Raw genomic sequence first — 16810 nt, 5'->3', positions numbered from 1 at the left:
CACCTTTAGACGGAGTCGAGAGAAGCAAGTCATTCATTTCCTTTTAACCCTTGTATGGTGTTCAGGTCTGTGAGACCCATTTTTAGTTTTTCTCAAAAGAAAAATTAAACAATTAATTATTTTTTCAACCTGAAATTCATTGGCTTTGGCTTATTTTCTGTGAAGAACATAAATCCGAACTAATTTTCAATGACCTCATACTGTACCTCCCCCAGGAGGAGGACAGTAAGGCAGAAGATTGCATCCAGAGAAATGTCTCAGACATTCCCACAACAAGTGATGAAACACACACTTCAGGCAGAATTTGTGGAGCCACAGGGGCCGGAAAAGGCATTCATGTGTTATCGATCATTCCTGTGTGGGTTAAGTTGAAGAAAGGCAATAAGTTGATTGAGACTTATGCATTCATGGACAATGGGAGCCAAGCCACGTTTTGTTCAGAAAAGCTGATGAGACAACTGGGTGTAGAAGGTAAGAAGACAAAATTCATGCTTCGCACAATGGGACAAGAAAAGATGGTGACAAGTTACCACCTGTCAGGATTAGAAGTGTGTGGTTTAAATGAGAACACCTACATAGATCTTCCTGACATTTACACTCATGCAGACATTCCAGTGTCTAGAGAGAACATCCCTACACAGGATGACTTAAAAAGGTGGCCACATCGCTTACCTGCTGCTCTCTGGCAGGTAGCTCCATGCCCTCCTGGGTTTTAAATGCACCTTAGAACACACATGCATCAACACTACAATGAGCGGGTGGAGGGAGGTTTGGAGTCTTCTCTCACCCCCGTTCTCTGCGGCCTGCTGGAGCGGGGGGGCTAGGAGGAGGAGTTGGCCGTCCGACTGCGGTCTGGAGTGTGGGGCCTCCCTGCTGCTGCGGAGTCGGGGCGGTCTGCCTCTCCCCACCGCAGGGAAAAGGGTAACACCACCTGGGTCTGGGTGCAGTTCCCCCCTCCAGGGGCAAGGGTACCTAGACCCGGTTTAGAGTACGCTTGGGGAGTGTGATCGTGTGTACAGCGTCTCTTTATGTCTGTCTCCACGTTGGTTGAGTGTGGAGTAAGTGCATATGAGAGCATGAGGGTGGGAATGGATGTTTGTATCTGTGTGTGCCTGTATGTCTGTGTCTATATGTCAGGTTGGGTATCAGACGCCACCTCTCTGGGGACATCTCAGGCCCTCCAAGGTTTGGAGGCCTATCTCCCACCACCACCACTTCCCCTGCCAGTGGCGGACTCCCTCAGACATCGGTGCGTTGGTGGTTCTTTGTGTCTGGGGATGGGCGTCCAGGTACACACCGGCTCACTCCTTGGCGGCCGCTTATCGGGGCCTGGAGCCTGGGGCTCGGTCACTCAGGCACAGCTGGCTGCCGGCGGAGCTCACGGGCGCGTCACTGCAACCCCCCCTGGCTTCTGCTCCGCGGCTGCTGAGTGAGCCCTCATCTGGGACTCTCCTCAGCTCTTTCTGGGACAGTGGCGCGGCTGCCCCTCTGTTGGTCTTCCTTGGTCTCTTGTGTTCTGGGGGCCTCTGGATGTCTGGAGTTTTGATCTCCTCCATACCTGCTTCATGCCCTGGAGGACGGGGCTGTGGCCCCCCCACACCCTCTAGCAGATCATTACATGAAGGAACCTTTTAAAAAACAAAAAACAAGCGCGTCCATGCTCACAGGTGTACACACGGGTGATCACACCCACAAACTACACCCTTTTTGGCTCCTACCTCAAAGCACACTGTGTTCTGTTGATCTTATGTGCTGCACAATAATGTTTAATATTTAGTATTTACTGTCATATTCCCATATATCATTGTGATGTTGTTTATTCTATTACTCTTGTTCTCTTCTGCTTGTTTTCTTTTTTCTTTCTCAGCAGGTGATCCAGGTGATTGATATATGCATTTTTTTCTGCCCATTCTGTTGGTTTTTGTCTTTTGCCCTTCTCCCCCGTCCCTCTTCTCAGCTGTTTCTCTTTCCCTCTTTCTTTCTCCCCTTCTTTCCCCCAGTCAAGTCTGTCCCGTATTCAGTAAGTGAAAATAAAATAAACAATAAAAGGTGAATCAAATGGACCATTACGGCAAGGCTGGGATGGTCAATTTGGTAAAGTAAATCCGTTGGGCATCTTTCTTTGCCTTTAGACAACAATTCTGATGGCAAAAGAGCCAAACGGGACAGGCAAAAAAAAAAAAAAAAAAAAAAAAAAAAAAGGTGGCCACATCTTCGGCAAATCAAGTTCCCACATTCAGACGCAGACATTGGACTTTTGATAGGATGTGATGTGCACAAGGCTATGGAACCATGGGAGATTATTCATAGTAACGATGCTGTTCGAACAGTCCTGGGTTGGGTTATCAATGGCCCTCTCAAGAGAGATTCTTGCTCTACTCCTTCTGACAGAGAGCTGAGTGTTTCAGTAAATCGCATCTCTGTCACTAATGTTGAGAATCTTTTGATGCAACAGCTCAACTATGATTTTCCAGAGAAAGCTTCTGAGGAAAAACAGGAAATGTCACGAGAAGACATCATGTTTATGGATTCTGTCAATGGCACAGCTGGAAGGATTAATGGTCATTATAGCATAGGTCTTCCTTTGAGAAACAAAGCTGTCAAAATGCCAAACAACCGCAGTGCAGTAATGCAGAGGGCAGAGAATCTGAAAAGAAAATTAATCAGAAACACAGAGTTTCACAAGGAGTATCAGAGCTTCATGTCTGACTTGCTGAATAAAGGCTACGCAGTTCAGGTACCAAACACAAAGACTACCCCTGAAAATGAGAGAGTTTGGTACATACCACACCATGGGGTGTACCACCCCCAGAAAAGAAAACTCCGTGTAGTTTTTGACTGTGCAGCATCCTTTCAAGGGAAATCACTGAACGAAGAACTCTTGCAGGGGCCAGACCTAACGAACACACTGATTGGGGTACTAACAAGGTTTAGGTGGGATCACATTGCCTTGATGTCAGACATAGAAGCTATGTATCACCAGGTGCGAGTACCTCCAGAGGACAGTGATCTTTTGCGTTTTCTCTGGTGGCCAAATGGGAACTTGAATGAACCTCTGCAAGAATACAAAATGATGGTGCACTTGTTTGGGGCAACATCCTCCCCAAGCTGTGCAAACTATGCACTAAACAAAGCAGCAGAAGATGCTAAAGAAAAAATGCCACTAGCAGCAGTTAATGCTGTTCTGAACAATTTTTATGTAGATGATTGTCTTCTGTCAGTTTCAGATGAAACAGAGGCATGTACTATGGTCAGGGACCTGACTGCATTGTGTGAGAGTGGAGGATTTCACTTAACAAAGTGGATGAGCAACAGCAGAGTTGTCCTTGCTTCCATTCCTGAAAAGGAAAGAGCAAAAGAGATGAAAGATTTGGATTTGAGACATGATGCACTACCAGATGAAAGAGTCCTAGGAGTGAACTGGTGCACAGAGACAGATGTATTCAAGATCAGGATGACTGAAAAATCTGTGCCAAAGACTAGGCGAGGCATCCTCTCATTTGTAAGTGCAATATATGACCCATTGGGCTTTTTGTCTCCTGTCATTCTGACAGCAAAAATCATCCTGCGAGAGCTATGTGGCAGGAAGATTTCATGGGATGAGGAAATCCCAGCTGAACTGGCTCAAAGGTCACAAGTTTGGCATTCAGAGCTTTCAAAACTTCATGGCTTTACCGTCAACAGGTGTTTGAAACCTGCTGGATTTGGAGTGGTCATATCTACACAATTGCACCACTTCGCTGATGCCAGTGAGAGAGGTTACGGAGTCGTTACTTACCTCCGTATCACAAACCAGAAAAGAGAAACTCACTGCTCATTCATTATGGGCAAGTCCAGAGTGTCTCCTCTGAAGCAGATAACAATTCCACGTCTGGAGTTGACAGCAGCTGCAGTTGCTGTAAAAATGGACAAGCTCATGAGAAAGGAGCTGCAAATGCCACAAGAAGAATCTGTGTTTTGGTCTGACAGTAGCACTGTTTTAAAGTACATTTCCAGCGAGAACATCAGATTTAAGACATTTGTAGCAAATAGAGTGTCACTTATTAGAGACAACACAAAACCAAGTCAGTGGATGTATGTAAACTCTGAATTAAACCCTGCTGACCACGCTTCAAGAGGAATGAACACAGACACATTCATGAAGTGTTCAAACTGGATTGCTGGGCCAGAGTTTTTGACAAAAGATAAAAAAACTGGCCAATTCCACCGGACATTAAAGAAATACCAAAAAATGAGTCGAAGTCAAAGAGGTGATGAGTGTGGATGTTACAAAATTACATGAAAATCCAGTGAACAAACTGATCTCTCACTATTCAGACTGGTACCGTCTAAAAAAGGCAGTTTCCTGGATACTTACGTTCAAGCAGCTGCTTGGCAGGTTAAGTGCGAAGCTTCTCATGTCACAAGCAAGTGGCTGTGACAGCAGTAAAAGGAAATCTGAAAGGGTTGCAGGTCAAATGCAGCAGTTCAAAACATGTATTAAGGGATCTTCACTTACCACTGCAGATGTTGCAAAGGGAGAAACTGAGATTGTCAAGTTTTGTCAAAATCAAAGCTTCGCAGAAGAAATTGCAAGTCTTCAAAAAGGTGACAAGCTTAAAAGGAGCAGTCACATTGTGAAGCTGGATCCTTTTGTCCAGGATGGAGTTTTAAGGGTTGGCGGTAGGTTGCATGAGTCTGCACTACCAGCCGATGTTAAGCATCAAGTGATTCTCCCTAAAGGTCATCATGTTTCTACTTTGATTCTGAGACACATTCACCAAGAAACAGGCCATGGAGGAAGGAATTACATATTATCCAGGCTGAGAGAAAGATTCTGGATTCCACAGGCAGATTCAGCAATAAGAAAGATCCTGTCAAAGTGTGTAACATGTAGAAGGACATCTGCGAAACCTGGTGAACAAAGAATGGCAAACTTGCCACAAGATCGCCTGATTCCTGACAAACCTCCATTCACAAATGTGGGCGTAGACTATTTTGGACCTTTTGAGGTCAAGCATGGGCGCAGCAGAGTTAAGCGATATGGTGTATTGTTTACATGTCTTGCTGTTAGAGCAATACACATAGAAGTTGCCCACTCACTTGAGACTGATTCTTGCATAAATGCATTCAGAGGTTTATTGCAAGACGAGGTCAAGTGTCTGTCATGAGATCAGGACAATGGCACTAACCTTGTGGGTGCAGAAAGGGAAATGCGTGAAGCAATCAAGGGATGGAATCATTCAAAAATCTCAGAAATGCTCATGCAAAAGGGCATCACCTGGATATTTAACCCCCCAGCAGGGTCACATTTTGGAGGAATCTGGGAGAGACAAATTCGCTCAGTTAGGAGAATTCTTAACCAGATCCTAAAGCAGCAACCTCTGGATGATGAATGCTTGCGGACATTGCTATGTGAAGTTGAAGCAATTGTCAACGGCAGGCCAATAACAAGAGCGTCTAATGACCCCAATGATTTAGACGCACTTACACCTAATCATCTACTTCTTCTTAAAGGGCAGCCAGTACTGCCACCTGGATTGTTTCAAAGAGAGGACTTGTATGCAAAAAAAAGGTGGAGACAGGTGCAGTACCTGTCAGACATTTTTTGGAAGCGTTGGACTAAAGAGTATTTGCCGCTTCTACAAGAAAGACAGAAGTGGTTAGTGACTAGGAGAAATCTGAGACCAGGAGATGTTGTTCTCATAGTTGATGACAGTGCACCAAGAAGTTCCTGGTTAATGGGAAAGGTTGAGAGAACAGTTCCAGACTCACATGGACTTGTCAGACGTGTGTTTGTCAAAACCAAAACTAGCGTTTTGGAGAGGCCTATCGACAAGTTATGTTTGTTGCTTGAAATGGAGGCAACAGTTTGAATCTCAGCCTCATGTGTAACAGATATAGGTTCAACACATATGACTTATGTTTCATATAATGTTTGGTTACGCCAGTTAGATTCTGAGTGTTGATATTAAATGACGCTTTATTGTGTTAATATGTAATTGTTATGCCTTAGCAGTAACAATTAGGGGCCGGAATGTTAGCGCCATTTATAGTTATTACATGTTTTATTTTGAAAGGCCTGAAAAGGATATGGTGCTTTTGTTGTGAAAGGTTTGTAAAAAATAAAGCAAGCGAATGGCGGAGCGACACGATGGTTTTACCGTCGTTGTTGCACAAACCGACGCGTAAAACAGCCTCTTGTCCATCCAGACTCTTATTTTAGATATAAGAAAATAGAGAACTCCAAGAAGAAACAAAGATTGTTAATACTGATTGTAATGGCTATCATTATGTGATCAGCAGCTCTTCACAGACACTGGGTCAGTTCATCCGCCAGCACATTTAACACACATAAAGCAGCAAGGCAGCAGTTCTCTATAAAATGTTCACAATACTTGATTGCACAACGTCATCAAAGAGCAGATTAGTGGAAGCTGAAGAGGTTCAGTAATTTACACTGACATCACATTAACACAAAAACGGTAAAAATAAAACATCTGAAGATCACATTCACAAATATTTCGATTCAGTTTATTTAAAGTCCCCACACCACATTTTCAGTTTCCGATTTATTTTGCAGTGATTGCCATTCAAACATTCAAAATGACATTCATTTAAAGAAATCTCACGAAAACTCTTTTTTTCAATCAAGAAATTTAAACAACTCTGTAATTTTATTCTTAAGAAATGAGATCAAATGAATGGCTTGGAGTTCTTAAGTCCTGTACAGGACCTACAGGACTCGTGTCCACTTTGCTTCCTGCACAGACTCACTCGAAACCTGAACTTAATGAACATACAATAAAAAAACGTTCATGGGTATTCACGGTTACGGTCTGGACTTGGTCCCTGGTACAATGCTGCCAAAAACAATCATTTACACATGATTTACTGGTGATTTTGAACTTATTGCTTAATACCATTTATCCTAAATAAAGCCCTTGCTAGGCCTGATGTATGTTAGCAATCACCAATCACAAGCACTAAGGCAATGTTAAGACTGCATTAAAGATCAGTTTTAAGAGTGTAATCTGAAATTAGTTCCAGCCTAGAATTCATAGGCTCTGTAAGCCTTTGCGGATAAAAACATTTTGTGTTATAACTTTGTGTTTTAATCAAATGCACAATGACCATCTATCTTAGCACCCGGATAAACTTGTACTGAATTTCTTTTGTTGTCCAAGTAGTATCAAATTCTCTCTTAAAAATGATAGTTAAAAAAAAGAACAACAACATCCATCAGTTGATGCTTTGGGTGAAGTGTTCTCCAGAGTACTGGCCATAGTGCACAATATCCCTCTGGGCTGCAGCCCACGACATGTAGTTGCTGCTGAAGCGGGCAGCCCAGTGGCCCTGAGGATCCACTGTCACTACCCCGCCTAGCCCCCCAAGTCTGGACTGCATGCAGGCCAGGCCCAAGTCACTGGCATCTTCTACCGACCGACCTGACAAAAGAGGAGACACAAGAAACAGCACTTTAACTCTTTTTGTTTTAATTGAACAGTCTGGAGAGAGGCTCATTGTTACAGTTAGCATTTGTGCTAAAGTCAAAACTTGGTTACAGGAAGAAAACAAGAAGAGCTTTACTGGGATAATTGGTATACTGCTACAGTGAAGGGCAAATCAAGGAAAAACAAACAAAAACCTAGGTCCAAATAGCTTCCAGGACCCCAGAAACAGTGCGTGCAAGTCCCATGGGTAAAAAGGCTTAGTCGCGGCTCCTCTGAGGAGTTTTAGTTTTTTTCTGGATGTAAATAAATCAAATATGAGAGCTGAAGCTGTGTGTGGCAAAGTGTTACCAACCTCGCAGCTGGTTCTCAACCCCCTCAGCCACAGTGGCTCAGATTTGTGTGTGTGTGTACATGTTTAGACATCTTTGTGAGGACAGAAAATTGGCATGCTACTATACTTTTGGGGACCAACAGTCACTCACGGGGACAAGATGCCCATCCCCACAAGTCTGAAGGCATTTTTTAAGCTCAAAGTGTGGTTTTAGTGTCTGGGTTACAACTAGGTTATGGTTAGGCATTCATTTTTGATGGTTAGGGTCAGGGTAAGCGCTGGGGAAAGCATTATGTCAATGAGATGTATTTACTAAGATATGAAAACAAGTGTGTGTGTGTGTGTGTGTGTGTTACCTTGCTCCATGTGGAACAGGATGAGTCTGGCCAGTGTAATCTTCATGATGGTCTCACCGTGGCCTGTGGTGGACACTGCTCCTGACTGGTTGTCAGCATACCCTCCAGACCCTGACAAAGACAAAATATTTCAGCCGTCCTGCACAGCTTACTGAGCTGTTCTCTGGATCTTCCTGCAGCTATAAGCAGGTTTGGAAGCTTTATGAAAACACTGGCAACACCCAGAGGCAGCCCTGGGAGAACAGATTTTAGCCGTGTCTTTAATGATAAACTGACAGATGGCTAATGCTGCTGTTGTGTAGTCACAATTCTAATAATTGAACGGCTAATGTTATTATGTGCACCAGACGAGCATCATAACATTTATGATGACTGTTTAATATTTTGATGTTGTGAAACAGGAGCTTTACTGACCTCCCAAAATGCCTTATAAGGACCAGGGAGGTGTGTTCTGCTGCTAGTGAGAGGCGGGGGATATGAATGTTGTGTGAAGCAGCTGGAGAAGGTGCAGATGGCATTGCTTGTATCAACACTATTGCAGATGTAACATACAGTTTATGGCACAACCTTACTTACATTCATTTGAGTCTGATCTCCCCACTGAGTTTGCAGTTTTGGTGCCTTTTGGAACATTTGAATGTAATATTTTGGCTAATATTATGGCCGTTTGTGCAACATTGTCGCAGTTGAAACACTAAATACATTGAGCAAGCCACTTGGGTGACACATGGGTGTCAGACTGAATACATCTGTCTTTTATATACAGTCTATCTACATGCCACCTTGTATGTTCTTGAAACAGCATTTGGACATTTAATACTGTCAATAAATAGGCTCTGCTATGAAATGTTGAAGAGGTTGTTATTAAAAACATTTTTTGAAGTCTCACCTGCACATGGATGCAGTTACACATTTATTTCACTAGATGGAAGACTAAGGCTTTCCCTTAAATTTGCTTGAACTGAACCACAGCAGGCAGCAACACTGTTGTGATTCAGACTTTTGGTTGTTGTAATCAAATGAATGAAATAAGTTCCAGTTCCTTTTGCAAAGCAGCCCACTGCTTTAAAACTTTGATTCTGCACATTTGTCTCTTTAATCAATGTTCTGCACTAGTTTCGGACATTTTGCCCAAGTTTTGCAGACAGTGTTTTTTTTTTTTTTTAATTCAAGCATTTGTTTCAAAAAAATACTCCTGTCACTCATTTATCGATAGTGACAGATTAGATGGGATTGACGCAACTACCAAAAGCAAGTTGCTGCCGTTTACCAAACTAGACTAGGATTTAGCCACTGATATCACAGCATACACCTATGTTTAAATACAATTTAGGTCAGAAGTTTTTTTCCTGCTGCTGTCTAACAAAACATTCTTAGGTAACCTAGAATTGAATCAAATATTAACCATACTCCCATTGTTCACTAAATAACTATTCATTTAAGACTGGCTAAAGGTTAAAAGCTCAGCGAAGACACAAAAACGATTACAACTGCATGTAAATAATTACCAGGCATGCGTGAACTGACCTATGATGGGGGTGTCACCCACCCGACCTTCCATCTTGTTCAGCATCCCACCAGTGGAAGTTGCACAGGCTAAGTTGCCCTCTAAGTCAACTGCTACTGCACCAACCGTGCCTGCCTTCCCCCTACAAAAGAGAGCAGAGCAGCAGAACATATGTGAGAGCTCTAGTTCTTTGTTCTGTTTTGCTTTTTCCTCTCCGTGTGTCAAATACACTCAGCGGCCACTTCATTAGGTACTCTTGTTTAACTGCTCAACACCAACGTCTGTGCAGTTTTCTACAGACTGGTATAAAGGACTGGAAAAGCTCTGCTTCTCTAAGATGTTTGTTTTTTAAATACCCAATCATTTTGCTGACCTGCTGTTAATTTACCCAATTAGTTGCCAAATATTCCTTTTCAGTCTTTTTTTAAAATTCAAAGTGAGATAACATCTTTCTGGGTTTGTGTAAGTCCTGCAAAGACTCGCTTCCTCCCTTTATCTACACTAAGAGACGTGAGTGAAGGAAGTCAGGGTCCACATTATGCAACACAGTGAGCTTATGGATCAGTGCGTGCACGGCAGAGATGTCTATTGATCGGTTACATACTAAAAGGGGTCATTTCATTTCATATTACTTTAAAAAAATGAATGCTAGCAAGCTTAAAACTGTTGTGTCTCACATTTGGCACTCCACAGGGTTGGCATCAGGTGCAAGGTTCTTCCTCCAGCGCATGCGGGAATACTCAGTGATGAGGGACTCCTGGGGGACCTCCTCGATCCCCATGGATCGAGCAAACTGATTAGCACCTTCGGCTGTCAGATACGCGTGACTGGTCTGAAGCAAAGATCAAAGTTCACACTGTAAACAGTTACAGAGCACATTTGAAATACTGTGCTTCGTCCAGACTATACTAACGGTTTCAGTTCAAGCATATAGAATTTTGTTCTTATCAGAAGAAGGAATCATAGCTACAGCTGTAAACATGATTCCACACAGTTCCTGCAGTTCAGTCAGGAGAAACATGCATACCTTGTCCATAACAAGTCTTGCTAGCTGGATGGGGTTAGCTATGTTGCGTACTGCGGACACTGCTCCGCTTGCCAGTGTTTTGCCATCCATCACGATAGCATCCATCTCCACCTCTCCTTTGATGTTCAGCACTGACCCACAGCCTAAAATATGAATTGAGAAATGATGCAGCTCCAAGAATCTTTAGTGTCCTGCAGTGACATATGGCCTGTTGGTGTCTCTTAGGTGATCAGAGCTACACGCAGCAGGTTTACTCAACAACTAAACTGTTTGTTTCTTCTCATCCCAACAAATTCTTATTGACTGCTTTACTTTCACAAAAGAAATACCACAACATCAGTGAAATATATAAAATCAAATAAGAAACATTTGTGTGGTATATTGGTCATATTTTTTTGTGCAGTGTTTTTTTAACCATTTGAATTTGATTCCTTGTGCAACCCAATATTTACAATTTTCTTACACCATCTCACTGTCCAAACAAACAAAAAAGGTAATATATTCATTTCTCTCTGTTTCATGTGTCACTTCATTTCAATATTCACTTACTATGTATATATGTATATATATATATATATGTAACATCATATATATATATATATATATATTTTTTTTTTTTTAACTTTTATTTAACTTTTTTCCATAACAAATTCTGAGTTTCTCCATTACCTGCATTGAAGGCAGGGTTATTCTCCATCTGGCTCACAGCCTCCACCACAGCATCCATGCTGCTGCCCCCTCCCTTGAGGATAGCGTACCCTGTCCGCACTGCTGCACAAACCCCTGAAATGGACAGTTCCATCCGCTCCTTTGGGACAAACCCTGCCCCTCCATGCACCACCACCACTGGCAAGAGGTCAGTCATCTGGCAAGAAGTGTCACTCAAATAATATCTGGTGAATTTTTCAGCACAAACAGATATTTTTAACGCACGCACACACGTACACAAACACACAAACACGCACACGGGTTATGTTAAGCAACAGGTATTGTTACGACCCGGCTCTGCTAGGCGACAGCGGATGTAACATAAATGAGCCCAGAGACCAGGAGGTTAGATAAAAAGAAAAACATGAGGTTTATTAACACAACTGAAAACTGTTAGTGAAACAGCTCACTAGGCAATAGAGGGATTTTAGACAAACATAACAAACAACTCAAGTAACACTACTAACACCAGTAGAACACTATTCATCTAAACATCTCACGGGAGGCGGAGGCGGAGGCAAAGGCAAGAGGGACAGTCTACACAGTCTGTTCGAATCAACAAGTCCCTCCACGAATGAAGAATCCACAGCCTTTTATATTCTCAGGTAATTGCAGGCAGCTGTGTCATTGGTCTGTCGTACTCAAGGCTCCTGCAGCAGCCAATGGTGTGAGTGGTCTGACACGCTCTGATCTGCATGAAGTTGGGGCGGGTATAGGTCCGGGCCAGCCAATCCCCCGTGAGTCCTGGAGCACTTTGGCTACGTTCACACTGCAGGTCTTAATGCTCAATTCCGATTTTTTGATCAAATCCGATTTTTTTGTCTGCTTGTTCACACTACAAATAAAATGCGACAGCAAACGCGCTCTAGTGTGAACGCTCAAAGCGGCCCGCATGCGCAAAAGAAGACGTCACACACAACGCGCTCTGTTTAGACCCAGAACAAACTATATTGTTTGACTGATGGCCCTTAATATAAAGACTTCGGACTTCATGTTTCCCGATTTTTGCTTTAAGTTATTTTGTTATTTACATAATAATGTAGATAACCTAATAATGATCCTTATTGCTGTTTTAGAGGAGCGGTGCTTCAAAGGATAGTTGCAGATTTCTGTCAGAACCTGCAGGTTATGCAGTACAAATAAAATGTTAACGTTTCTCCAACGTTGTCTTCCCAGCAGTTTCACCGGATGGCCAGGAAGCGTTCGCGATGTCTTCTCTGGCGCTGATAATTGGCGTCTGTCTTGTGTCAGTGACGTAAAAGACGGATTTAATGCGACTTGACCGTTCACACAGCAGTCGCTTTCTGAGACATCGGATATGTATCGGATTCAGTACCACATACGAAAGTGACCCAGATCGGATTTGAAAATATCGGATTTGTGCCGTTCACACTGTCACACCATGATCGGATATGGGTCGCATAGGGTCAAAAAAATCGGATTTGATGCGCTTTCGCCTGCAGTGTGAACGTAGCCTTTGATTTCCATAGAGGAAGGAGGGGCCACCTGAGGCCAGAGGCCGTAACAGTATAAAAAGGCCAACCTGTCTTTTTACAAAAAATAAGACTTCAGCACTGCTTAACAGATGATAAAAAAAGCACAAATATTCTGGACTTCTGTTAAGAAACAAACAAAGAAATAAACAAAACAAAAAAAAATTCCAGAAATTCAGAAACATTATCTCCAACTGGTAAATCATTTGCATGTTTTGGTCAAGAGCTTCTCTTTAACAGCGAGGTTGTCTTCTTGTTTTGTTTTGTTTTTTATGCCAGCATATGCCAGTTCTATGGGAATCCCCCATTTTGGTGCAAAAATAGGATTTTAAGCCTGTCAAACTCAGCTTTCATTGCAGAGTCAACTAAATTGTGTGTGTGTGTGTGTGTGTCATAACCGCATTAACACAGCAACTCTCCGTTAGCAAGTTAGCTCAGACGCCCCTGTGTGGGGCTGCACTGCGTCAACACGTTAGCTTGTTAATAGGGCTGGGTATCATCACTGATTTCTAGAATGGATTCGATTCCGATTCAAAAGGTCCCATATCGATTCGATCCATTATTCAGTAGGGCTGTTCGATATAACGATATATATCGGATGACGATATAAAAACATCTATCGTTTCATTTTACGCTATCGTTTGTTTCGTGGTGTCGCAAAATAAACTGTTTACGGCAATATTTTTTCATCGTTTTGATGGTCACTGTAATGGCTATTTGTTTCTTAATTGAGTTCTCTCTTTCTCTTATATTCTAAATAACGACACGTACTGGACGGACAAGAGGCTGTTTTACGCGTCGGTTTGTGCAACAACGACGGTAAAACCATCGTGTCGCTCCGCCATTCGCTTGCTTTATTTCCACAAACCTTTCACAACAAAAGCACCATATCCTTTTCAGGCCTTTCAAAATAAACTGAATCACGTGAAAGAGCAGATTATTTACGGATGAGAAGTAAAAAAGAGCCGCCAGGTGCTAAAAAATAAACCTTAGACTCAAACGTTAGAACAGGCTTTTCCCCGCAGCACGCCGTGTAATAAATACTCACAAAGAAAACGGCGGCTGTTACAACTTATGTCTAAAAATGTATCGTTTCATGCATCGGTTAAAACACTCGACTCCAGCTACATGACGCGCAGCTGGAAACACTTCACGCAAGTCGAGCTGCCCGAGATTCACAGAATTTACAGAAAATGTTACATTTTTGTGATTTATATCGTTATCTAGATGTCTTATATTGGGATATGAGATTTTGGTCATATCACACAGCCCTAATGCGGTTATGGCGTAAATGTCATTTTAACGAGATTAACGCTGACAGCACTAATTTTGGTGCACTTTAAAATGGATTCTGTCAGGCAGTCACCGGTTTTAATCAGGATCAGAATACTGCTTGAATGGGAAAGTGTTCAGAAGTGTTAAGTGGCTCAACAAACAAAAGCATTCTTCTGAAAATGGTCAGGTACAACAACTGGACTGAAAATGAGTGAAAGAGTATCCTGATGCATGCTCAGTCATCCAGGTAAGTAAATCCCCAAATCCTAACCTTATAAAAACCTTTATAAGATTGGGAAAGCCTGCAGTCAGCTGAGAGTGAAGAAGTCACTGGGATGAGTGACGAAACGTTTCTTCCACTAAAAACGCTACGTCCAGATAAACCTAATCGACCTTTTTTAGAGTGAAAGATAGTTTACCCAAAGGTGCAAGGTTTATTGCATGATGTTGAGCAATGTAATGTGCACATGTAAGCAGAACATACAAAGAGATATATTTTTAAATGTTTCATTGGGAAAAGAAACTCTGGATTCACATTTCAATCACAACAAAACTTTCAATAAAACACTTTTTGAATCACATTGCATGATTTTTAAATAATTTAATTGTAAAGCACTGCTGCACATATGTATTTGAACACCTGGCAATCAGCAAGAATTCTGGCTCTCAAAGACCTGTTACCATACCTTTAAAAAGTCCACATCTACAGACAGCTGTCTTGTGTCAGTGACGTAAAAGATGGATTTAATGCGACCTCACCATTGAAACAGCAGTCGCTTTCTAAAACATCGGATATGTATCGGATTCAGTGCCACATACCAAAGTGACCCAGATGGGATTTGAAAATATCGGATTTGTGCCGTTCACACTGTCACACCGTCTCAAAAGGGGAATATTTATTTGAATATCTATCGTGCACTTTCTTAAAATACAATTCACACACTCGAATTGCTGGCTTAATGCTTCCAATTCAATTCAATTCAATTCAATTTTATTTATATAGCGCCAAATCACAACAAAAGTCGCCTCAAGGCGCTTATCTGAAGGCGCACATGGGTCATGTGACAATGCCCTATTTACTAGGGGTGCAACGATACACAAAATTCACGGTTCGGTTCGGTTCGATACTTTGGTGTCACGGTTCGATATTTTTTCGATACAAAAAAATGTTCATGCCTTTTTAATTTGTCATTTATTAAAATTATAAATATATATTTTAACTCAAAAGTACAGTTTTTAAATTTAATGTTGCTGAAACAACAAAGTAATAAAAAAATAAATCTATCTGATTGAGAAATCACTCATCTTTGGAAAAGAGAGTTTATTACAGAGAAATGGCTCTTTCCAAAATAAAAGCTATACTATACGCTTCTTCTGGGCTATATTCTCAGCAGCATATTAAACATATCAGGTCCCCATAAGGAGAATCATGTGCTAACGGCTGTCTAAATGACTCGGGTAAAGTTTGTAGCATGCGTGCTTGTTGTTTTTGTCTGCTTCCACTTGTCTTTGCACTAGGATGATGTCGGCGTAAATGTGCAGTCATATTCGTTGTGTTCCCACTAGTGCTGTCAGCGTTATCTGAAATGACGTTAACGCCACAACACGGCAAATCTCCGTTAACGAGCTACCGTGGATTGCCCCGTGCGTGGGGCTGGACAGCGTCAACACGTTAACGAACAAACTGCGCTAACACACTAGTTCCCACCTATGCAATTGAGCATTGCGTGGCACATCCAACATACTGTTTTACTTTTGTCCATGACGCTTACCTTCAGGGTCATACGTCACATGAAAACCAAAATAGTTCCAAACGCCAGATCTGAATGAGGGTGGGGGAGGTTCAATTTGCCATGTTGCAAGGAGAGCTTAACTTCTGTCTCGCTAGCTTGCCCTGCGCTCAGTGAATCTGCGTTCGACTACTCCGCCTAGGCTGCACTGTCGAGCGCAGATCCACTGAGCGCTCAACACAGACAGCATCGTCAGAAGGAAAGTTGATAAAATAAATTAAAAATTTTGTATTGTTCGATACATATGCGTACCGAACCGAAAGCACTTTATCAAACGGTTCAATATCGATACGAGCATCGTTGCACCCCTACTATTTACGCGACTCCGTAATAGTGATGTGCGATACCACTGATTTCCTTTCCGATCTGATACCAAGTAATATTCAGGGTGGTATCGACGATACTGATCCGATACCGATACTTTGTGCAAAAACTTATTTTATTTATTGTATCTCAAATTATAGCATCATAATGATTACAGGACATCAGATTACTTGTTCTTATCACTTAATAATGCAGAGTTCATCATATAGAAATAAAAAACTGAAGTTGTGCCGATTTGAACACCTTGCCTGCCTGCAGCACTAAAGGACTCCATGAGAGACGTCCGTCTCACCCTAGCAGCACCTGTCCCTCTCCTCTTCAGTTCGCCTCAACATACGCTCGTCATATTCTGTGATATGATTTACTCTGAGGTGTTTGACAAGGTTAGTGATGTTGCCACAACCATACATGCCAACCCTCCCGATTTTTCCGGGAGAATCCCACCTTTCTCCAGATTTTCCACCCGGACAACAAAATTGAAAAACCATATCGCAGAATTCATAGCGCGGCCCAGCCAGTTCCAGTTTCCAACAATGACGGCAGCTTGCTTAGTTTTATCTCTCTCG

At 42.2% G+C, this 16810-nt stretch overlaps 2 protein-coding genes across 3 annotated transcripts; one reads left to right on the top strand and one right to left on the bottom strand.

The window, feature by feature from the left end:
- Positions 1 to 219: 219 nt before the first annotated feature.
- LOC121812579 lies at positions 220 to 4282 on the top strand. The gene is made up of 2 exons (XM_042215150.1): positions 220 to 655; positions 2203 to 4282. The coding sequence occupies exons 1-2, from the start codon at positions 408 to 410 to the stop codon at positions 4280 to 4282; spliced, it is 2328 nt and encodes a 775-aa protein (XP_042071084.1). The 5' UTR covers positions 220 to 407.
- Positions 4283 to 6486: 2204 nt separating this feature from the next.
- On the bottom strand, positions 6487 to 12205 carry asrgl1 (asparaginase and isoaspartyl peptidase 1). 2 transcript variants are annotated; one of them, XM_042215154.1, is made up of 7 exons: positions 11863 to 12205; positions 11324 to 11547; positions 10655 to 10797; positions 10305 to 10459; positions 9648 to 9769; positions 8121 to 8231; positions 6487 to 7427 (listed from the first exon to the last, which is right to left on the bottom strand). In XM_042215154.1, the coding sequence occupies exons 2-7, from the start codon at positions 11517 to 11519 to the stop codon at positions 7222 to 7224; spliced, it is 933 nt and encodes a 310-aa protein (XP_042071088.1). In that variant the 5' UTR covers positions 11520 to 11547; positions 11863 to 12205; the 3' UTR covers positions 6487 to 7221. The 2 variants fall into 2 exon arrangements, with proteins under 2 accessions (XP_042071088.1, XP_042071087.1); XM_042215153.1 differs by having other exon boundaries at positions 11324 to 12205.
- Between the last annotated feature and the right edge of the window lie 4605 nt (positions 12206 to 16810).

This window comes from Haplochromis burtoni, unplaced genomic scaffold (assembly GCF_018398535.1).
Source record: "Haplochromis burtoni strain Fernald_Lab_line unplaced genomic scaffold, NCSU_Asbu1 Contig_664, whole genome shotgun sequence".
NCBI classification, from domain to species: domain Eukaryota; kingdom Metazoa; phylum Chordata; class Actinopteri; order Cichliformes; family Cichlidae; genus Haplochromis; species Haplochromis burtoni.
This window is presented reverse-complemented; position numbering and strand designations above follow the sequence as displayed.

What these genes read in the sequence shown, in the direction of transcription:
- LOC121812579 (XM_042215150.1), top strand. Translation starts at nt 408, where the DNA reads ATGGACAATGGGAGCCAAGCCACGTTTTGTTCAGAAAAGCTGATGAGA. An exon ending in ACACAGGATGACTTAAAAAG is followed by an intron (nt 656 to 2,202) that starts GTGGCCACATCG and finishes AAAAAAAAAAAG; the next exon opens with GTGGCCACATCTTCGGCAAA.
- asrgl1 (XM_042215153.1), bottom strand. Translation starts at nt 11,519, where the DNA reads ATGACTGACCTCTTGCCAGTGGTGGTGGTGCATGGAGGGGCAGGGTTT. An exon ending in TAACCCTGCCTTCAATGCAG is followed by an intron (nt 10,798 to 11,323) that starts GTAATGGAGAAA and finishes TTCATATTTTAG; the next exon opens with GCTGTGGGTCAGTGCTGAAC. An exon ending in CCTGTTCCACATGGAGCAAG is followed by an intron (nt 7,428 to 8,120) that starts GTAACACACACA and finishes CTCTTTTGTCAG; the next exon opens with GTCGGTCGGTAGAAGATGCC.